We start from the raw sequence: 24255 nt of genomic DNA, 5'->3' as shown, positions 1-24255 counted from the left end.
TTCCAAGTTTTAGATTTAATTTATGAAATAAAATTAATATTAATGTTTTCCAAAACTTTAATTAAATGCATCTTTTTTGGCATTTCTAACATGTAGTTGGACTTTTGTTTTCTATTAAAAAAGTCTCCAGAGGAAAAAAGTTTTCTGCTCTGGTTTCTTCTTCTTCCAGCATCGTCAGAGCCGGTTTTTATTAGCGATCTTATTGTGAACAGTTTTACATCGAACATTAAACTGTGGTGGGGATCTGCTTTTGATATTACTTACTTAGTACCTGGGTAGCATGAAACAAGACATCAATTATCTGCAGTTTGATTCATGCGACTCTGCCACACAAAAATGCAACTCTGGAGGGAAAGTCAGGAAGACAGCCGACAGTATTTCACCGAGCTGCTTTCCTTTTGTAGCCTCGTGGACTTTAAAATATTGTTCAGAATAGAGTCATTTAAAGTTTTTATGCTATTGATTTGATAAACCAGGAGAACCCAGACACAGCTTTAAAAAATAGAAAAAGTCTTGACATATGGAGGCATAGTTTGTAGATTCTCTGTCTGAATCTGACATCACAGCACCCCGGCAGCGTGTATTTGGCAGCTCTCTGTTCTCTTTGCTGCGGCCAGTCAGTTATATCATCAGCTTTTCTTATTGTTATTTTTTAAGTTGATTTTTCCTTTCCTCTTTGACTTTCCCTTCCAGTGCCTGACTAATATTTTCTACCTCAGTCAGCTCTGCAACTGTGCAGAAACTAATGCAGAGACAAATCTGGGGTTAGATGGAAATTAGCGTCATGTGCCTTTCTTCAGACGTCACTAGATTGTAGTATTAAACTTACTATTAATATTAGCACCGCTGCCTGTTGCCTTTACAGTGATGCAGGAACTCATGTAGAAGATGATTCACTCCCTTATTTGCTAAAATCCAGAGTGATTTAGACCGAGCGCCGTCATCAGTCCTGAGATAGACTCACTGAGACCGTCTTCCTGTAAAGGTCATTCAGGCAAGTTGGAGTTATGTTTTAAAATTAAGCAGCTGATAGCAGTCGTGTGAACAAGTGCATGTAAAATGTGTTCTTCTGTGGTCAGCTTTAGCTGCAACATTAAAGCTATCCACATGAAAACAGCTTTACCTTCTTTTACCTGCGTAACAAACAGAATAGCTTACATACATGCGTTTCATCCAGAAGCTACACAATAACATTACTGACAGACATATAACGCTGAGGACGCAGGATCACGTGTTTGCTTCTTCAGCAATGTGTATTATTTTATTAAAAGAGGAAAAAGTTTTTTAAAAAGCAGTTGAAATCTTGCTGAAACACAGGCTGAAAAAAAATGTGCTCAAACATTTACAAGAAAAGCTCCCAAATGATGTGTTACGTCATAAAATTGTAACACACAATAGTTTACCACTACTGAATGTAGAGAAAGTTAGGATCTTAGGCTTAGGTTTAGCGAATGACACACAGCTAAAAGAACAGTCAACATTTATTCAAAACAAAACCAAAAACAGTCATCCAACAGTTCACAACAGTTCCAATAGTCCATATTTGTCAGTCCGTGTATTCAGTTTTAGAGTTCAGAGTTCAGTGTTCAGAGTTCTTTTCAGTCTTTTCAGTTCAGGTGTGTATAGTGTTAATGTTAGTAGTACTACCTGGGTAGTGTATTGTTCTGAGATCTCATAAGCTTATCTGTCAAGAAGTAACGCAGTTGTCACTTCTACGTAGGCTGGAAATCTTTCCTGCATCGCAGCTGTGGATCCGGAATCCTGGCTCGCAACTTTAGACTCCAACAAAAAAACCAACCTGCACAGGGAAGTGAACATATTTTACATGAATATCATATAACAACTTATAACACTAGTGACCAAATGTCTCTCACTCTTTGTATATAACGACTTAATGCAATCAATAATAAAATTAATCAAAGAACCTTAAAACAATTTCCACATCATACAAATTTAACTCAAATCTCATATTTTGTGAACAGCAGTCACATCAATCCAATGAATTGAGAGAATGTACATTACTGATGCACGAGGAAAGTGCAAAAACGTGGTCGCAGTACTATTTAGCCAAAGACTGCTCATATTTATCATCTCATTACAATAAATAAAACTTACCTACTAGCTTCCAAAGAAATATTTCCGATTGGTTTAAAACATCCACAAGTGGAGAAATAAAAAGATAATACAGCACTTAAAAGGAACACATGAAATTTACATTATACAAAGCTAATGATTAGCTAACGATTAGCTTGCTATGCTAGCGCAGTTAGTCAACTCACCGGAAATGAACAAAAAACACAAAAACAGAGGTACATCGGCATCAACAAAAAGTGTCCGCGTTTCCCAACAAGCGGAAGAGTAAAATTCAATTTGTGTCTTCACTCATAACCTTTTTCTTGAACAAGGATTAAAGAAAAACTCGGTGAGTAGCTCCGACCAGCATACGTAGCCTTAGCGGTATTCTCCTTCTCTATAGTTCTCAACTCAAGTTCACAAGCACTAAACAATCTCATAGTGCCACCTACTGACATTCTTTGGTAACAGCAGTTCATTTTCATGAGGCAAATTTTAGTGGGTTACAAAATCATGAGCTGATTTCTCGTAAAATAGTCATTTTCTTGTACATTTCAAGTTTTTTCTCTTTAATTTTAAATTTGTTCTCATAAATTTATGACTTTAATCTAAAACATTCTGATTTTCTGGTAGTTCCACTTTTTTTTTTAATCTTACCTTAACCTCCTAAGACCCTACATCTTTCACGGCATACATTTTTAATTTCTCTTTGCTATTTGGGCTGATTATAGAACAGTGGCAATATAATGTCCCTGTAAGTGGATATCAGGCCCTTGTAGAGCAAAATTTAGTATCTTGGTCCAGACAAACCAAACTGTGATGTCCACATATGTGGATTCCAGGTCCTAGAAGGTTAAACAACCTTAATAGGCCAGTTTCGCTTTTACATTCAGGATCTGATAAATTAAAATCGATCAATATATCATCGATGTGACCAGGTGTGACTAGGTTTTTACAGTTTTGCATACTTTAGGGGTTTAAACAACAGGAGACACAAAAGTAGGCTGATGTTTTACTCAGTTGTATATAGCATTTGTATTCTATTTTTTTCTTATTGTATATCTTATTGTATTTTATTCTACTGTATATAGTATTTTATTTATTCTATTCTGTACAGTTGTGTACTGTATTTATTCTTATTGTATTCTAATTTTTGCTTCATAACCTTTGCACTGTCCACTTCCTGCTGTGACAAAACAAATTTCCCACGTGTGGGACTAATAAAGGTTATCTTATCTTATCTTAATCTTATCTTATCTTATTTCACAAGCCAATCAAACCCAAAAAGAGTAAAATAAGCTCATTTCTAAACCACACAGAATGCATGAGAACCTCATCAGGTTATAGTCCAGAACATGCTGAACTGGGTCCTAAATTTTGCAACATTTACTCTAATAATTGTTGTAAAAAGGTGTAAATTGCTTCATAAACGTCACCAGAACAAAGAAAAAAGGCTTTCTCGCAAACCCCTCCAGTGCTAGCCCCGTCACTGTCATTACTCTTTATTATCTTGTCAGTCTGATGGGAATATTATCTTAATAAAATGGCTTTGTTGCATGAAGTCAAATGAAAATTATTTTAGGGTTGTCAGCACTTACAGATCCTGAAGGGCCTGTGATTGAAACTGAATATGGTAATAACATCAGTACAACTGTCTGGTGAGATTAATATAAAAGCAGTGCATCTGTTTTCATTTGGGCTCTGTTTTCTCTGAAGCCCCTGTGCGGCGGTGGAAGAAGCGTTGCTTGGACTTCTAACAGCAATCTGCAGTCGGTGCAACGCGAGCGTGCGCGAGCGTGCACGAGCGTGCGTGCACGAGCGTGCACGAGCGTGAGTGAAGAGAGGCCGCGTGAATTAACAAAATATCCTCGGATTCTAAAAATACTTCAGCTTATGGGACTCATTTGATGTGTAATGTCTCCAGACATGTGTGTGTGTGTGTGTGTGTGTGTGAGCGTACGCTCGTGTATGGCACTTTGCTTATTTTCTATTGGTTTAAAGAGCCACATGAAAGTTTCCCTACGCTCAGTAAGATTGTCTGTTTTTTTCATCACAAACACAACCAAAAATATGTTGGCGCAGTCGCTACTATTGTGGGTTTTTTTACTGATCCTGGTCCAGATTTTACATTATGTGTCCAGTGGATTTGAACTGTAGAGGTGTGTACACGTTACTGCCAGCTGGCTGTAAGCTCAATGCATCAAATAGGAGTGGAAAAAGGTTTTTGATACCTAATGCACGTTTGTGCTGCAGCCAAACTTGTCCAAGTGAAAAGGTTCAGGACTGCAGTCTGGAAGAAGCTCAAGGAAAATAATGGTTGCTCACGGCTGAATGTAATGGAGTAAAGGCCATTATGTGAGGAGGAGGAGGAGAGAAGAAGGGTCAGTCTGTCCACTGGTCGAGTGGAGGTGCTTTCTGTAAAAGCACCTGCCGTTCTTTGTTGCACTAAAACAAGCAGGGTTGCCTCCCTGAAGACCTCCAGATGATGATGCTACCACCTGGCGTCTCCCTGCTCCACCTTTCCACTGTAGGTAACTTCAACATGCAACGCAAACAGCGAGCGACTTCCAAACAGCCCCATCTGCGCTCATTACGCGCTCTTTCTCACTGTTTAAGAATTCCCATGCGGTTTGAAGCTTTTCCCTAATGAAGCACAATTAAAATGAAAAGAAGGTAATGAAAAATATTTACCCCCAGTCCAATGAAGTGCCTTGGGAAGTTGATGACTGCTCTTAATAAAAGCCATATGCCTGTTCTTATAAAATCCTGTTTTTGTGGCACACATTTCTTAGGCGTTGGCTGTTGTGCCAGTAAGTGAATTAACTCCTGACAGTGGGTAGGAGAGTAAAAGGCAGTTTATCAGAAGCAGGAGATTCGTGCTGCAGTCGTCTCCGTGCCAAATCTCCAGCAGAGATAACCAGTCGCTGGACTTTGTGGAAAGGCGTTCGTTGAACTGAGATGTTTATGTTGAAGCGCTTCGATAAACACACATTATCTTTTTTCCTGGTCTTTATTTTTCTATACGTTAGCATATAGAACAATTTGGTAAACATGTCTGAGGTGGCTCTGACGGGAAACGAACAGCTGACCTTGGCAGCATTAGAGGCATGCATTATTCATCAAGCTGGAGGAAAATCTCTTTTTTCATTTCAGGAAACTTCCCAAAATTTCCAAAGCAGTGACTTGAAATGCAAACATGCACATGAAAAGTGAGCAAAACCACAAATAAGCGACACACAGAAGACGGGATAGAAATGACAGCCGAGGCCGAATCTGCAAATCAGAGTTTTTCCACTGACTTCGAGTTTACATTATAAACCTCGACCAACGTTTTAGTTCCTTAAACTACGACTACAGATCTTTTCATGTGACAACGTGTTAAAATATCCATTAAAAATCCAATCTGGGTTGAAAGTTGATACTCTTTTCCCAGTACCAGGACCAGTTTACAGCTGTTATTCAAGCACAGCCTGCTGCCACTTTTCAGAAGCGTCCTTGCAGTGCAGTGGATACAGCAGTGCTGCGCTCTGTTTATTGTTCCACGTGTATTAGAGGTGACGACTTTTAGAACAGCCCAGTAACCATATTTATGGGGTCACAGCTGTCATTTATTCTCTAAATTAAAGTTTTGATTAAGTCGAAGTTTTAAAAAAGCCACTGTGGTCATGGTGTTGTTTTATCTTAACACTCTCCTAAGTGTCTTTGAGCCTTCTGAGCCCACAGCTGTCTGTTCTGGCCTTGAAGTTGTTAAGGTGTGATTGTGGTTGGTGTATTCAATTCAATTCAATTCAATTCAATTTTATCTATATAGCGCCAAATCACAACAAAAGTCGCCTCAAGGCGCTTCATAGATACAGAGAAGAACCCAACAATCATATGACCCCCTATGAGCAGCACTTTGGCGACAGTGGGAAGAAAAAACTCCCTTTTAACAGGAAGAAACCTCCAACAGAACCAGGCTCAGGGAGGGGCGGGGCCATCTGCTGCGACCGGTTGTATATTGTGTACATCTTGATGCATTCTCAATCATCCAGGAAAATAAATCTCCAAAAGTTGATTCTGTTCAAACGCTACGTCCAGATGAACAGAATCAACTTTTGGAGATATATTGTGTACAGTTTTGTTCAGGTAGTATCGTAGCTTTAACAGTTTATAGTCACCAGTCCAGTGCACGAGTACATTTTATTGAGCTTGTTGTAAAACTTGGGATTTTTGTAAGTAAGTAAGTAAAACTTTATTTATATAGCACCTTTCAAGATAAAAATCACAAAGTGCTTCACAGAAGCTAAAACCTAAAAATAAAAATCAACAAAAAGCAAGTTTAAAAAGAGTTTTTAGCTGTTTTTTTTAAAAGCGACCACTGAGTCCACAGATCTCAGGCTCAAAGGGAGAGACTTCTACAATCTGGCGGCCACAGTCACAAAAGTTTTGTCGCCTTTTGTTTTCAGCCTCGTGTGTTGGACAGCAAGCGAGCCCTGGTCACATGACCTCAGGGACCTGCTGGGAATGTATGGATGTAAAAGTTCACTGATATATGTTGGTGCTTGTCCATTTGTTAGCTGAAAGAGCTGGTTGATCTCTACTTGCATTTAAATGAGGACTCAGTGCAGGAGCACAGAGAAGCCTAAACCACAGAGAGATGCTGCAGCAGGTGTTAAAGGTGATGATGCTGTGAAAACTTAAAAAACTTAGGGGTAAAAATAGGCCCACAGCCCCTTTTTTTGTCTTTTTTTATTCTCAGCACCCATCTCTGGTGCTTATTCTCAGCACCAGAGATGGGCAGTAACGCGTTACTTGTAACTTGTTACTTGTACTTGTTACTTGTAACGCGTTACTGTAATCTGATTACTTTTTTCAAGTAACGAGTAATGTAAGGGATTACTATTGCAAAAACGGTAATTAGATTACCGTTACTTTCCCGTAGGAACGCTGCGTTACTGCGTTACTAAAACCGTGATTTTTTTGCGAGAATGTCTCATGACAGTGACGTAAGCGAGTGCGACGTTCGTGACAACAGCTGTGTGCAGATCAACAATGGATCATATATCGAGTGCAGAGAGAGTATGAGCGTGCAGCGTTTAAAGCGTGGAAGTACTGACCTTACTTTGAGTTTGATTCCATAAAAAGTGACAAAAACATTAGTGTCCGTTGTGCGTGGGAAGAAAACTTCTTTTTACACCGAAAAAAAAACCCCTAAACTTCCGAGCAAGCACCGAGTAGCTACGACGTAATGGGAAACTCACAGAGAAACTGCCGTATCCTTCCACTGACCGCTGCGGCACACCTGCACCAGGGTAACCCTCCGCCTACTCTACTCCTGCTTTACAGGTGAAAATAGAGCAAAAGGACCGCTAGTCTTTGACTTTGTTTATTTTCTGCTGTGTTTTGCTTGCATCTGAAAGAGTGAGTGTAAACACACACACACACACACACATATATATATATATATATATATATATATATATATATATATATATATATATATATATATATATATATATATATATATATATATATATATATATATATATATATATATATATATATATATATATATATATATATATATATATATATATTATGTGCTGGAATGTGCAGAAAATAGGTTTAAATGTTAAACTAATTTCTTCCAGTCAGAGAATGTTGCATATAATTTAATTTTTACTTGATGCATAAAGTTAAAAGATTAAAACTAACAAAACAAGTTTAAAAAGAGACTTTTCCATTTGATTACATTTTGTATGATGATTATGTAGAAAAAGTAGAATTGGGCTGAAAGATCTATCACTTTATCACCTATTCAGGTTGTAAATCGTGTTTTTAAAAAGTAACTAAGTAACTAAGTAATAATTACTTTTGAAAATAAGTAATCAGTAAAGTAACGGGATTACTTTTTTGGGGAAGATTACTTTTTTCAAGTAACTTGACCAACACTGCTTAGCACTGAAGGGGTGATATTTTCAGAGTGAGTCAAATGTGCCGAAACGAGCAACAATAAATAGTTACGTCGCTGTGACGCACTTCATGTGACAGCTCTTCAGAACAACTTTTGATGTGACATAATGTTCCTAAAATTCTGGATGGGAATTCACGATTCCCATGGGAAAAATGACTTGATTAGTAGATGTGTGCTCTGCCGAAGTCCCTGGTGGTCATGCTACAGCTATTCACCGAGTTCAGCTTCTTGTCATGAAACTTTAAACAAAGATGCACGACTCCCTCAGGATTTCAACTCCTGAGAGTGATAGCAAGAACAGTGTGAGCAATCCAGAACAGGACTGAGGATGTGGAAAACATACTGCAACATGCATGAAAAGGAACGTCACGCTCTGTGCTCGCTGTGGACCGCCTCCAAGTTCTCAGGTTTAAGGTTGCAGAGAGGCCTGAGTGGATTATGAAGTTTACATGTATGGATACAGCCGTGTTCTTGGAGAACATGGATTCACTTTCACAGCTTTGGTGATTTTAAGTGAGGTCCAATCACAAACAACGATGAAGAGATTTTGTCCACTAAGAATCTTAAGAAAGAAACTTTTTTCCACTCGTCAGAGATCTGAAATGTTTCCACATGAGCTGCTTGACTGAAAATACTCTCAGTCTGGGGTTGAAGTGTCGTCGTCTCAACATATCAGAGAGCTCTCAACGGTAACACGCAGCTGATATGAGAAGCTGTGACCAAAACGGTCAGAGGGGAATTGTTGAGAAAACAGTGAGGACTGTGCCGATGGCAACACAATGTCCTTGTTTCCTTATATTCCCACGATGCTTTCACCAGAAAGCTCACACAACCAGCCTTCTGAACTTGTGTTCAGGATATTTTTAGGGGAAAATCATCTCCCTTTGGCTCCTTGAGAGCCTGACAGGGTCCCCCGAGCCGAGGCGCTGATCTCTGATCGGATCCAGATGCTGCTGGAGTGTGGAAGGGGACAGCGCAGGAGCGTGGAGGCTTCGCGGCAGCACTGATTGATAGGGGTCAGGATCAAGTTAGGACTCACATTTCCTGACTGTGATCCCTCTTTCTGTCTCATTTTCTTTCCTCCTAATGCTCTAACCATACCCAGCCATCGCGTCTGCTGTCACGGTGTCTCCCGACGCCTGTGTTTTAGAGGCTGAGACGGCACAGAGCTCAGCGGGCGGCGTTACGCTCAAGTCTGGCACTTTGCCTCACCTCTGCTGAGCTTTAATGAAGTCTTTTACTTTTATTTAACTGGAATTTGTGGCCCAAACCAGTCTTTCAATGACTCTTTCCATCCTCCAAGCTGTGAAGTGTTAATAATAGCAAAGCAAAAACAAAACAACGAGTGTAAAACTCCAGCTGTAGAATATTTCCACAGTGTGATTGAACAGAAGAGGTTTAAAGCTCAGATTTGTCACTGTTGCTCGTTCCAACAGCCAGTCACACATGTAACATATGTCTCTGCTTCTCCTTCCCTTCAGGACCATGCCGACCCTGCAGAGCTCTGCCGTCCTGCTGCTTTTTAGCATCCTGATTGGACTGAGCTGCTCTCTGGACCCGAGAGACCCCAATGTGTGCAGCACGTGGGAGAGGTGAGGCCTGCAAACAACTGTCACTGTTATGATGCAATGTAATCATCATACATTGCATATATGAAAAAAATGCAATTTACTAAATTAAAAAGTTAAAGTGGTCAGACGAGACATTAGGACACAAAAACAGCCAAATAAAAAGAACATTGGTGTTATTTATGGTACCTCCTCTGTGGAGGCTCAAAGTCAACTTTCTAATTAAATTTCAGCATCACTTTTATTGCTTTAGTCATTTGTGTTTAGGATAAAACTATTTGGGTGACTAACAGACCAATCAAATGCAAGAAAAGAGTTCAGTCAGACTATTTACTGTAAAACATGACATGTCTTTACTAAACTGAGGCCTCGAGTGTTGTTGATGTCATCTACACCCAGGGTGTGTGCTTCAATTCTGTCAATTCCATATTTCTCTCTGTGAAAAAGTGCATCTAATAGCTATTTAGATAATCAGACAGGACTGATGATGATGACGAACAGCGCTGCCACTCATAAAACATCTCCTGTGAGTGGGTGCAGTATTTACACTGTTTCTGCTCTTCTGCCTTACAGCTTCACCACCTCGGTAAAGGAGTCCTACTTGCATCCTTATGACCAAGTGGGAGAGGAGCCCTGCTGGGATCCACGGACTTCCTACAAATGCATGCGCCACAGGTAGCTGGAGCAGAATGACTCATTTCCTTCCTGACTTCCTCTTCCTGCCAGGGGAGAGTCAAAACATAATGTGCGCCCTATGTTATTCTTTCAGGATCACCTACAAAACAGCCTACAGGCAGGCGGTGAAGACTGATTACCGCAAGAGATACCAGTGCTGTCCAGGCTACTACGAGAGTCGAGGCAAATGTGTCCGTAAGTAGCTGTGGAAACTTTTGCACTCTTTGCTCCTACTCGTGCATCAGTGTCATGTTACTAAGACAGAAAGGTGAGACAAATCGGTCTGGAGAACTTTTAGAGACTAGGGATGCACCAATACCGATACCGGTATCGGGTATCGGCCTCGATACCACATTTTCTAAAGTACTCGTACTCGTTAAAAGTCCCCCGATACCGGGGACCGATACCACGGTCTGAGACCTGTCTAAGTTTGTTAAATTATAGGACTAAAGCTGTTACCTGTAAATTTAAATCATGTTTTTATTAAGTACTCGGTATCGGCGAGTACTGAAATGCAGGTACTCGTACTCGTACTCGTTTCCAAAAAAGTGGTATTGGTGCATCCCTAACAGAGACTAAAACCGACATTAAAGTTCTCGCTGCAAGAATGAAACAAGATAGATGTGAGTAATGATTACACCGTTACATTTTTCCTTATACTAAAGATGTACAGCCACAGCGATGCTACTCACTGGTTTCACTTAACAAGGCAGTGAAGTTAAGTTATTAGCTAAGTGTAGCAGGTTACATACAAGTGGAGCAGGTGCGATGCACGGGCACAGTTATCTTCTAATTAGTGTCGCACAACAGACTGATAAAAATACAAGGCTGTGTCATAGACAGACATTTATTAGATAATTATATTTACGTGTATTCTGTTGCACTTCTATTTAAAAACAGGAATACAGCGAACACTGTGCAGAGAACCTCACCAGACAGGTGACTGGTTTGAAAAGCAGCCCAATCCCCTTTGACTTAATGGGGATTCCCTTAAAAGGGAAAAACTTAAAAGCCTTAGAAATCATGTGAACAGCTGGTGTTAAAAACAGCATCTCCCCCCTCCCAACCCCCACCATAATAACAACTGTACTATTGGTTGTATAACTCGAGCTTTAGCTGGCACCCTGCAAGGCCTCATCTTCAAATTCAAGTTGAGGATGAGAGATTAACAGAATTATCTGAAGACACACAGTTTATTGTGCAGCTTATTGTGAGGCACAGCCTGTCCAGCAGGTTTCTCAGGGACAAGATAAGTGTCTGTGCATCTGTACAGGTTGTGGCTGCTGCTTTGCTCTGCCCTGTCATCCAAATATCCAACTTTTGTCTTTAACCCTTTAAAGCCGGTCAGAGCGGGCACTATATTTAAATCCCTGTAGAACCGGAATCGCGTGAGCTAGCGCAATCATTTTTTTTGCATATGAAACCGGAGGAGTTGTACTTACATCTTATGCCATCAGCTTGTCCTCGGTCACAGTTTCCTTCCACATATAACTTTGCAAAAACTGCATAAAAAGCGCTTGCAGCAACAAAAACATAATATTCCAGGAACACGCTTTGCCGATCTGATCAGCTGTTCGTAACACTTCCTAGAAAAAGATGTAAACGCGAACTATCGCATGTCCGCCATTTCCTGCCTGAAACCGGAAGTGACGTCATTTTGCGGAAAATGTAGGGTTTTTTTTACTTGTAGGCCTTAAAAGCCTATACTGGTGTTTTTATAAGTCAAGTTTGACTTTTCTGAATAGTCTCTGGGATGCTTAGAACTCGAATTGCACTGCTGGAAATAGTTTATTTTGATGCACATGCTGTTTTCTTTGCAAATTTGCATCATAGGATTGTTTTTTGTTTTTCCTGCAGTATATAAAAATTGCTGTATCTCCAAAATAAAACTATGAAGACACTCAAAATAAATTTCCTGTGGTGGGAAACTATTTTTTGCAACTTTTTTGTATTAAAGTTTTGAGGGATAAGCCTCTTAAATTTCTCCAAGTAGAAATATATGTTAAAAAAACAAAAACGATTTTCAATTTTTTTGTAGTTTATTGCACTTTTTTGCAATTTATGTAATTACTATGCACTTAATGCAGACATATTATTAAAATTTAGGCTGTAATGGTTGTATTGATGTAAAGCAACTTGAAATGCTCCCAAAAATGGCTCCACAGCATGTAAAAATATAATATAAGCTCTGGCGGACTTGGTCCTATGGAAGGTCTTAAAGGGTTAAAAAAAAGCAGACATGGAAGCAGCCAAAATACTAATGTTAAGGCACTGAAACAAAGAGTACAAAAGGAAAAGCATTCTGACACTGGCTTATAGACAAAAACACTGATTCGTTTGCAAGCAATACTGTGCTACATTTGTGCACCCAGTAACTCATCACATTACTCAAAGAAAGTGTTTTATTTCCTCTTTTTCCATGCAGTGTGCATCGCCAGTATGAGCAGCACGTGGCACACGAATAACCAAAATTGTAGGTTCACTAACCACTGAAGTTTCTCATCCTGCTGGCAGTAGTTGCTGGGATTTTTCAGAAAAATATATTTGATGTGTTTTCATTCCAAGATTTCACATCATTTTAGGAACTTTTGTTATAATAGTTAAGCTTCTGTTGAGTTCAGACGTGCGGCACTGCTGCCTCTGCAGCTCAAAGCAAAGAATGCTTCATATCAATGTCAGAATTCAGCATTTGATCAGCTTGTTTTCATGTATCATGATGCTAAAAATAAAGTATGTAAGCTCATTTTTTAAATAAGTAAGTATTCTATATCCTATATATTCATTTTTTCTACTGTAGTGATGGTGGCCTTAAAGTAAGAGGAGTAAAGCAGCTTGTTGGTAGAGGATGAACTGACGGGCTGCACCGAGACCCATTAAAACCTGAATCATACAAAGATTCTTCAGTAAAGTCAGAGAGTAAAAATATGACGCTGGAAACGAGTATAATAAATTCATTAAAAAATTACATTATAGAGTAGTAAAGCAATTTTACCAATCCATTTTTACAGCTTCATTTTAATTAAAGTTAAAACTTTCTTCCACATTGATTTGATTTGATTTGATTTCTCTCTCTGCGTGTTTCCTGGGTGAGAGAGCGCCTGTTGTTGTTGTGCTAAGCTAACAGGCAGAATGCTACAGGTATAGCTCTAAAGAATGTAGCATCATAGGCAGTGTAGTCCGTGCTGCAGGGAGAATGGACTGCCATACACGTTATGTGTCTGTGAGCGAGGAGGGAGAAAAAGGAAAAGTACGAGCTGTCATCGAGCAGAAACGGGAGCTGGAAGCATGTAAATATAATAATAACCACTGCAGCCAAGAAGAGAGCCTGACGAGCCCAGCTGTAAGTAAGCTATTAAGACTCGACTGTACACTGTGTTCGTGTTTTCCTCCAAAAACAATAAGTTCTGTTGGAGCAGCCTTTCAACGCCTCTCTCTGTCTCTGCTAGCAAAGTTGACCCAGACAACAAAGTAAAGCTAGTTTTCGGCTACGAGCCGACACAGAACCCACCGTATTAGCCAGAGGTCCCTTTACTACGGTTCGGAGCCGCGGACCTTCAGTAACAGTAATAAATCACAGCAATAGTACATTCATGTAGTTGTAAACAGCATGATAATATATTAAGTAATCCAAAGTATTCAGAATACGTTACTCTCATTGAGTAACGTAACAGAATACGTTACAGAATACATTTTGGGGCATGTATTCTGTATTCTGTAGTGGGATACATTTTAAAAGTAACCTTCCCAACACTGCCACCGATGAAGAGACCCAACTGTCATCATGTTTCTATTGGTCCAGACTCTGGCAAAGGGCATCGGTGTTATATCAGTATGTCAGCTCTCTGGACATACTGATATAATGGAATTCAGGCACGAAACACATTGAATTTAAGACATGAGTAAATATTACATAAGATTATAGTACTTTTTATTAAGAAGTATTTTAATGCAAAGGGCTAAAATTTGCAACAAAGCAGTAAATACGTGCACATTTAAACCCTGATCTGCAAAGCAATTCACCCATTGTGCATCACTTTGTAGCTGATGGTTAATTAGTAACCGACTGATGTTGCAAAGGTGACGCTGTGTAGTGTATTCACCACAGTCAACAGTTTCTTCAGTCCCGTTGGTATTTGCTTCAATCACTTGCCTGAAACATGACGCAGGTTTAATCGGGAGCTTTGTGTCTCTCTCCACATGGTTGCTGCTCTCTTCTTGGCTGGTTTAAATAACGTGACTGATCAGTGTTGTCACATCGGTTGAAACTGTTGCAGCTGTCAGCACTGACACTCTCTTATTGCTTACAAACAGCAGCGACAGATATAAATAACGCGAAACCGCACGTGAGGCTGCATGGTTTGAGGAAATTCTACAGTAGCTTCACAGAGCTTCCCATTCATCGCTGGATGATCTTAGGAGTAAAGTATGATAATAAGAAGCCTCGCGTGCTTTGTGCTTGAAAAACTGACATTTTGTAGACGGACGCTTGTGATAATATGCGTTTACGGTTGCCTATTGTGTGCCACCTTTAGCCCAACCTCTGATTTTCATGACTGACACGAGAGAGGCCAGGACGGAACCAGATGATGTGTTTTGAGCTTTGTAATTGAAATATCCCCCATCGACATGTCATCTATAGCTCCGAACCCTGTTTCTGTACAATGTAGTGTTTTTTTCTAAATATATATAATTACCTATAATTATGTTTACCTTGTTCGTTTGATGACATGTTAGATCCCCAAGTTTCCCTCCCCCAGTATCCGCACGCCTTCAATTAAAGGGGGAAAAGTAATCAGTCAAATTACTGTTTATTGAGTTTGAATTGAAAGACAAACATGTGCATTCGCAGCACGTTGCCGTCAGCAGAGAAAACGCTTTTGTAACAAAAAAATTAAAGAGATTTGCAGTCTCCAGTCATAAATGCATGTTTGAATTCACTTAATTAACAGCAGAGCCGTTTATGATGTCGGCTCGCGCGCAGCTGAGAGACTCTTTTTACAAGGAAGCTCCTTGACAGTGTGAATGGCATCTTAACGCTGGAGCTTTCAATTGCATGGTTGAGCCCAGCTGTCGAGCTGGCAGCTCGTGCGCCGCTTACGATGGGTGGAATACATTTACAGGGAAATAATACAGTCGAATAGATTTTGATTGTATAAACAACTCAGATTTGGTGCTTTGAAATCTATTTCATGGTGTTTAATGATTAAAAGAACATTTTGAAAGAACAAAATCACGCCGACATGAAGCATAATTAGTAACTCTGGAATCTGCAAGGATTAATCAATCAATGAACCAAGCAGTAGAAAATCAATTTGTCATTTTTGTGATGATTTGTTGCACTTCTGTTTTGCATCATTGCAAACTGAATCTCTTTGGAGCTGCACAGAAGACCTCTGAAGATGTCGTCCCAGCTTCTGGAAAGTCATCTGTTATTTTTTATTTGTTTTACTTTAAAGAGATTTTGCAGACTTTTACGCAACGATTCCACAAAATAATCTGCAGATTAATTGTTTTCTTTTCTTCAGCTTGTTTCTTGCAGTCTTCAGTCACAGACAGTGACTCAAACTTGATTTGAGTGAAAGTGAGTTTGTTCTTTCAAAGCCAGGAAAAAGATTGTTGCTGCCACTGATTACGACAACGTCTTATTCACATATCGCTGCAATGTCTCTGTAAACCGGACTCATCACAGCGCATCGCCGGCCATCTCGCTCTTGAGTCATGGGTATGTTTTTATTTACGAGGCCATGCTGGACAAACTATCCTCATATCTTCGGAGTGATTTCATGGAGCTCATCGTCCAATCATAATCTCCCAAGACACATCTCCCGCTGCCTGTTCCAGCGTATGAAGAGAAAACAGTATGTTTGCTACTGCAGCCAGTGTGAGTTTGCAGAAACAAATTGAGTTAAATATGTGGTATCCTTTAGGTCAGAGGTCTCCAACCTTTTTTGCGCCACGGACCAGTTTATGCCCGACAATATTTTCATGGACCGGCCTTTAATGTGTCGCGGATAAATTCAACAAAATAAAACCAGTACCAGTACCAAAAAAAAGAAAATTTATTCATAACACACGTGAAAAGACCCAGGAAAACCGAGTTAACGATAAAAACGATAACAAAATAACCCTGAAAACCGATAAAAACCCTGAAAACTATACATTTCACACCTGACCCTCAACTCTCGCGGCCCGGTACCAAACGACTCACGGACCGGTACCGGTCCGAGGCCCGGGGGTTGGGGACCACTGCTTTAGGTAAAAGGCTCAACTAATCTAGCAGTAAATTGTTCTTTTAGTCTGGACTGTATATAAAAGATGGACATAGGTAATGTAACATCACCAACTGGTTAATGGACTCTGGTTTTAACCTTAAATTGGTCATTTTGATCATCACCACCTCGGTTTATTGAAACCAAGCATGATAACGAGGGATACTTCTACCAAGGATACCTTGGCTGAGCTATGACATGAAGGGATTTTGCAGAGATACCAGACTGACTGAAAAAAGCAACATATCAGACTATTCATTAAATAAATGGTTGTTTGCATGTGAATGGCTTCAGTCTGTACCATAAAGAAAGATATGTTTTTAGGTTTTTTTAGGATCAGTTGTTTTGCAGTTTGAAAGGTTAAGTTGGAAGGTAACTTATAGGTCTATAATTTTCAAAATAAACCCCAAACCTTCAGTTTAGTTCAGTTTTATTCATATAAAGCCGGTTCACAACAATGGTCACCTCAAGGTGCTGTATATTGTCGGTAAAGCTCCTACAGAATTAGAAAGAAAACCTCAACAATCAGACAGTTTCATAGTGCAACACTTGGCTACTGTGGGAAAGAAGAACTCCCTCTCCACAGGAAGAGGCTTCCAGCAGAACCATGCTCGGGGACGGGCAGCCATCTGCCACCACTGGTTGACATAAAGAGACAGATAAAAACACACACGGTTGTCAGAAGATAAAATCTGATGATATCCAGTAGTAGTAATATAAACACATGGAGAATGAAATAGGTGTGGAGAAGAAAAACCTAGTGCATCATGGGAAGTCACTGGGCATGGCTGAATGGATGGCACCACAACTACGGGATGGTCTAGGGTCATTATATCCAGCCCTAACTATATGCTTTATCAAACATGGAAAGTTTGAAGGCTATTCTTTAGAAGGCAGACTCCCAGAGAGGGCGTTTGTCTCCTGAAACCAAACCCGGAGCTGATAGCTGAGTCCTCTGCCTCCCATTCCACTTTTAGAAATTCTTGGAAACACAAGCAGTCTGAGAGTGAAGTGTTGTGTTGGGCTGATAAATGGGTCTTTAAGATACGATGGGGCCTATTGTATCTGACGAGATGGATTGCAGAAGTCAAACCTGCCGCTGAGACCATAATCTGGTGTTCAGTGAGCGTTATTTTCTCTTATTTATAAACGGACTACTTCCTGCACCAGACTGATCAGCCCTTGCTTGCAGATAGAAAGAATGCAGGTTTATGCATTGCTTTTTAAAAACTGTGCATGTCAATTTTTCTTTTAGTAAGTCTTCATTTTCTTTGTGCCTTCATACTTTGTAACCTGGTTTTTACAACAGTTTTATTTGCGTGCCTGATGTTGGATCGTCCTGATTGAAAGCACTTGGCGGGTCTCTCTGGAAAAAGAGGTCACCAGCCTCAGTGGAACCTGGTTAAATAAAAAGCTACTGTGCTTTTGTGACATTATCCAATTTTCCAGCCAAAAGCTTGAGATAACGTAAACATTAAAGCTTCTTTAAAACCCTGACCCTTCTCCACAAATCTGTTTCTAATTTTGTTCCTTCTCACCAACAGCTCGCTGCACTAAGGAGTGCGTCCACGGCCGGTGTGTCGCTCCAGATCGCTGCCAGTGCGAGGGAGGCTGGCGAGGAGACGACTGCTCCAGCGGTATGAATCAGCCTTCCTCTCACTTACAGACATTTCCTCACTCTCGTCTCTTCTCTCATTTGCTGTTTCTCCCGTTGCTTTCGTCTCTTTCCCTTCAGCTCCACAGAAAAAATACACTTCACATTCACAACAGGAAATGAGCAATGGCCATTAGTCAAGTGGCTGATCTTCACATACACCTCTCCATCACACACTGAAGCCTCTCCAATGGAAACAGCGAGGGAGCATTAGCGCATGCACAGCAGTGACTCATTTCTATCAGCCTCAGTCCAGAAACCAGTTTACTAGTCCACAAGGACACTGAGCTGAACCTCCAACGTTCGTTCACCGTTACTGACAAAAAAAGAAGAAGCAATGTCAAATCAGCTTTTCTTAAAAAAGCAGGAATAAAACAATCATTACCTAAAAACACAAGCAGTGAAGAGGTGGTGAGTTAAGTCCTGTTTCATGCACAGAAAGGAGTCCATAAAGAAGAGCTAAGACTGATCCTGCTGCACTTTTTGGCTCCTGTTACAGAACTGAAGTCAGCAGAAATGGTTATATAACCACTGAGAGTCGTGAATCTAACCCTGTTTGCCTTTTTTGAAATCTTTTTAAATTTGATCATCCAAACAGTGGAGTGTAAACTCAGAGCTGCATTTTTAAGGGGCTCCTGTTTCCCCCGTTTTCCAGCCCCATTTCATCGCACTCAGCTGGGTCAACAGTACACAGCCCCCCTCTTCTGTTTTCCCCCATTCGTTTGCAGAGAGCAGGAATTAGCTTTAGCGGGTAGCGGTTGATGCCTTGACAGTGGGATGATGGGAAGAGGAAATGGAAAATGTTACCCCACTCTCCTTCTTTTGCATGGCTCACTTCTCTCTGTCTCTTCTTACACCACCCTGCTACCCTAACCCACACTTTAAGTTTCTTCTTTTCTCCTCTTCCTCTTCTTTTTCTTCTTGGCTCCTGTAACGGAGTCTTTCTTGGCAGAATATGACCCCACACTTCCTGGATGCCTGTGTGTTGAGCTAGTTAGCTGTGGGAAAGAGGAGAGGGGCCTAATGTTTTCATACTGAAAACATTCTGTTTGGTCATGAATATAGAGACTAGATTTAGAAGGGAGATGGCTCAACTTGACAAAAAAAGTAGAAAGGTTGGGATGAAATGGACAACGAGGCAATGGAGTCTCTGGTATTCCTCACGGATAGATTTTCTAGCACCTAGTGCTGCTTGTTAGGTGATCAGGAGATTATGTGGACTTTGGATGCAAGCAAAACCCAAGGCGCTGCTTGGACAATACACACGGGAAAAGGAAGAATGTTCCCATCATGTCTGTCTGCGTTCTTCATAAAGGACACTGAACACATGCCAGCTCTGAAGCGTGCAGCAGTTAGTGGCTTTACTCGCATGCAGTAATGCAGATTCCAGTTTGAATCACAGTAGTGGTCAAATTAATGACTCGTCCTGTGGCTAAATAGTCATATCTTCAACTCAGAAGGGAGGAAGATTTTTTTGTTTAACTTTATTTAGAAATTCTTTTTTACAAGATTAAATATTTTTAATGCTGTACATACGCAGGGACAGAACGCCAATGCCACTGAAATATCAATAAGAACTCAAATTAATTTATAATTTAAGCTTGTTTTGTAGTTTTACTGCCACAAGTTGAGTGGCAAGGTTTGTTTTATAGGATCATTCATACTGTGAAGACTAGATTTCCATTATTAAAGTGTGAGGTGCATAAGAGCCCTGTGATCCTGTGAAATGTGCTAACGGCTGTCTAAATGACTCGGCTAAAGTTTGTAGCATGCGTGCTTGTTGTTTTTGCCTGCTTCCACTTGTCTTTGCACTAGGATGATGTCGGAGTAAATGTGCAGTCATATTCGTTGTGTTCCCACTAGTGCTGTCAGCGTGAATGTCGTTGAAATGACGTTAACGCCACAACACGGCAAATCTCCGTTAACGAGCTATCACAGATCGCCCCATGCGCGGGGCTGGACGGCCAACACGTTAACGAGCTAACTGCGCTAACGCACTAGTTCCCACCCGTGTAATTGAGCATTGCGTGGCACATCCAACATACTGTTTTACTTTTGTCCATGACGCGCTTACCTTCAGGGTCATACGTCACATGAAGACCAAAATAGTTCCAAACGCCAGATCTGAATGAGGGTGGGGGAGGTTCAATTTGCCATGTTGCAACGAGCTTAGCTTCTGTCTTGCTAGCTTGTGCTGCACTCAGTGGATCTGCGCTCGACAGTGCAGGCTAGGCGGAGTAGTCGAACGCAGATCCACTGAGCTCTCAACACAGACAGCATCGTCAAAAGAAAAGCTGATAAAATAAATTAAAAATTTTGTATTGTTCAATACATATGCGTACCAAACCAAAAGCACTGCGGTTCAATATCGATACAAGTATCGTTGCACCCCTAATATATATATATATATATATATATATATATATATATATATATGGTGACCTTTTATTGGTCACCACAGGGGCTCATCTGCTTCCATCTCACCCTATTATTAGCATCCTCTTCTGTCACACCAGGTCTCTCCATGTCCTCCTTCACTACATCCATGAATCTGTGGTCTTCCTTTTTTCCTCCTGCCTGGAAGCGCTGCCTTTATTATGCTTTGTCCAGTATATCCACTCTCGCCTCTCTCTTGGCTATCTAACACCAGTCTTTTCTAATCTTGTCCATCCTGGTCACTCACCTCCAGCTCGGCCTCCTGTTTTTCTGTCAGCGCCACCATCCCCAAACCAAACATCACAGCAGGTCTCACTGCCATCTTGGAAACCTTCCCTTTCACTCTTGCAGCTGTCCTTCTGTCACACATCACCCCTGACACTCAGCTCCATCCTGCCTGCACTGTCTTCTTCATTTCTCTTGTGGACTGTCTGTGTTTTGGGTGGTTGATCCTAGCTATTTAAACTCAACCACCTTTACCAGCTCTCCTCCGTACCAACTTCATCCCAGCCTCCCCCGCCACACTTTTATTCTGCAGGATAAATTTCTCTAATCAAAGTTGAGAAAATGTGTTTCTCAGATATTTCATAGTTCAAAATTGAAGGCCATCATTTCTGCATGTGCTACTGTGATAACTTATCAGGCACAGGGCAGGTTAATGAAGCACTTTCACAGATGCAAACACTTAGAAAGGAAAATGGGCCTTCAATGCTCCCTCGACATCAACGTTTGGGCAATTTTGACTCTCTATTATAATGATTAAATCAGTGCTGGACATAGGTTGGCTAAAGTACGTGCAAACAAACAGATGTGACTAATTAACTGATGAAGGACTCAGCCAGCTGGGTGCTCAGAAATCACATCTCCAATGTGGGAGTGATGATAAGATTTGTTATGTATCATATTATGAACCGATTCATTATCATATTTGTGTCGAGAAGAGCCTGCTCAAACTCGTAACACTGAGTAGAAACGGAATAAAAATGCTTCCATGTGAATCAGGTAAGCAGAGGCTCTACTGCCATTAGTTTGAAGTCATTGTTTTGCAATGTGCAGCTGTTGGAAAACTATGCCAGCTCTGATGAACGGAGGTGATAGTCTTGGAGTCATGTAATTCTCATGGAAATCGAGAGCTGGTTCCCAACTGGAAGCAGTACTCGATTCCCATCCATTGTTGTCCTGCAAACTGTTGTCAGCAAATATCCCGTTGTGGATATCTGCAGTTGCAAAATTACTAGACATAAATCTAAAGCATTGATATCCAAACATAGTTTTTTAGTACTCATGATGCGTTTAAGGACATACAGAATCATGTTTTGGATGATTCTATTGGCCGCTGCAGGTTTGGGAGAGACTTGGTGGTGCAAACATTTAGAGTAATGCCCTGTTTGGGCCTTTTGGCTGTTCTGTTTCCACTGAAATCATGTGTCAGCAATACTGCAACAGCTTGACTGTTCAGTTCAGTTTAAAAAAAGTGAGACAATTTAATAAGCTGCACTGCTTATAACATCCAACTACTGTATTTGGCAAATGTTAGTGTTTGATATTACAGCAGCCTGCGCTCACTGTTCTTTCACAGCAAAGAAACATTTTCACATGCTATGATTACATAGAAGCTGGGGAAATCCATATTTGTGCAAATTAAGACATGTCAACATGAGCAAAACATTTGCTGCATGTATGTCCTGAAAACCCTGAAGCTAGGCGGGCAGTAAAGAGACAGGAGAAAAAGAGAGCAAAGTCATAGCAACTAATGTTAACATGTGAAAATATGTTTGCATAACTTGATTGAAGCTGTACTGGGTTCCCAATGCAACTGCATTCATGTGAGCAACATGAGGAGGATGTGATTACATGAAAGAAAGCTTTTTCTGAGTTTTCATAATCAGCGTTGAGCAAGACTCAGCAGTTTTGGGGGAAGCTCAGACATGCCTTAAATGGTGATTGCTCTTGTTTTCTCTAATGGCAAGAACTCCGAAAGAGGTCCTGCAGGCTGGTTTCTGCAGTAAGAGCATGCACAGAGATGCACAAAGATGCACAGAGATGCACAAAGATGCAACAGATGCAACACTTTCCTGCAACAGAAACAAGGCCAATGTCTCCACTGATGACACTTTTCTTTTTCTTTGAGAGAATGCAGCTGATACAGTAGCTGCACGATCAGACCACTGCATGTTTGATACCTGAAACAAAAATGATTGAATTGTGGACATCTTATACAGCTATATCAAGAATAAATTGTCCATATCTGATATTGAAAGCCCAAGTAACAAGAATGGCAAAAGGGATTTATAATCATTATATCGAAGGTTTAAATTCACATATATCCAGATTACTTATCCTCTTGAAAATCTATTTCCACAGTAAGACTAATAAAAATGGGATTATAGCTTCCTGTTCACGTCCACTCTGGTAAATTTCATCCACTCACTCAAACAACTGCTGGTTGTCTCAGCAGTCAGCTCTCAGAGCCCTTCAGTAAATCTGCCCCGGTGCCCTGGAGAATGTCTGCGTAAACATAATCGCTGCTCCAGCTGAGTTTCTCATTACTCAACGTGACACGCCGCCTTCTCCAATGCCCACACAGAGAACAAGTGAAGTTCTTTTAAACAAAAGAGGCTTCGAGTAACTGCAATAAACACTGCAGTCTGCGGCAGCGCGTTTTGCTCCACGACAAATTTGGCTGTACATGCTGAGAGTAACAGTCAGTGCAGTCACTTGTATTTTTCTAAGCCATGCTCGGGCGTATGTTCAACACCGGCAAAGGTGGGGGTGAGACACGTACACGCCTGGAGTGTAGCTCACAGAGCAGAGGATGATTCACTGCAGGTCAGCGTGAAATTGTTGGAAGCACTTTTAGCTCTGGAGAAGATAACCGACTCCCATCCATCAGTTACGTCAGTGTTATTGGATATCACGTTTTCTCCGATGTCCGAGATAGTCGAGGTAATTGATGAGAAATTTTGAGAATGCACCCATGACCAATCTGGGATCTCTCCATGGACTAAGATCTCTTCATCATGAACTGAAATCCAAACCTTGTGTGAATTTCCTCTGCGTACAAGCCTCGAGAGCCAATCACCAGGCTTCTGCATTATTTTCCATTAAAATCATCTCCGTGCAGATCTCCCTGCCAATTCCAAATTATCTGCCAGTAACGTAGCATTTGCGAGCTAAAGGGATGGATTTGGTTGAGGAAGAATAGCATCAGACACTCCCTCTCTTGTTGTTGTTGAACAGTCCACAGAATCTAATCACATTTGTTTCTGTTTGTTTCCCATGACATCATATATTTGAGCGTACATAACAGCGTGTGGGGAGGAAAATCAATTAGGAGAAACAGAACGGATGCAAAATCGTCATACTTGCACCGTATGCAAGTTTCGATAATCACGTGTAATTTTATTTTGACTCGGTGTTTTTATTTCATTTCCAGCATCGCAGAGTAGCTTCGACTCACTGTTTAGAGAAGCAGGAGGTTTTACTGGAAAACGACTGGTTTAAATCACTGGAAAATGTGGGCAATGAAAGCGAGAGGCTCCGTCGTGTGAGTGTGTGGAGTCGTGTGACTGCGCGAGCTGTGGGGGTTGTGGAAAAAAACAAAACAAAACAAAAGGACAACTT

At 40.7% G+C, this 24255-nt stretch overlaps 1 protein-coding gene and 2 long non-coding RNA genes across 3 annotated transcripts in view; 1 reads left to right on the top strand and 2 right to left on the bottom strand.

The window, feature by feature from the left end:
• pear1 (platelet endothelial aggregation receptor 1) overlaps positions 1–24255 on the top strand; it is a 71958-nt gene that overhangs the window by 22250 nt on the left and 25453 nt on the right. Inside the window, exons 2-5 of the mRNA XM_085177228.1 lie at positions 9511–9621; positions 10171–10272; positions 10367–10467; positions 18086–18178. Coding sequence (XP_085033354.1) covers positions 9511–9621; positions 10171–10272; positions 10367–10467; positions 18086–18178 — 407 coding nt within the window. The remainder of the gene's footprint in view (positions 1–9510; positions 9622–10170; positions 10273–10366; positions 10468–18085; positions 18179–24255) is intronic.
• LOC146509098 (uncharacterized) lies at positions 1489–6749 on the bottom strand. Its single transcript, XR_014876844.1, has 2 exons — positions 2280–6749; positions 1489–1798 (listed from the first exon to the last, which is right to left on the bottom strand). It is a non-coding gene; the product is annotated as an uncharacterized LOC146509098 (long non-coding RNA).
• On the bottom strand, positions 14403–18203 carry LOC146509097 (uncharacterized). The gene is made up of 2 exons (XR_014876845.1): positions 18080–18203; positions 14403–17179 (listed from the first exon to the last, which is right to left on the bottom strand). It is a non-coding gene; the product is annotated as an uncharacterized LOC146509097 (long non-coding RNA).

This window comes from Neolamprologus multifasciatus, chromosome 11, assembly GCF_963576455.1.
Source record: "Neolamprologus multifasciatus chromosome 11, fNeoMul1.2, whole genome shotgun sequence".
Lineage (NCBI taxonomy): Eukaryota > Metazoa > Chordata > Actinopteri > Cichliformes > Cichlidae > Neolamprologus > Neolamprologus multifasciatus.
The sequence above is the reverse complement of the archived record's forward strand: the minus strand, read 5'-3'. Positions and strand labels throughout refer to the sequence as shown.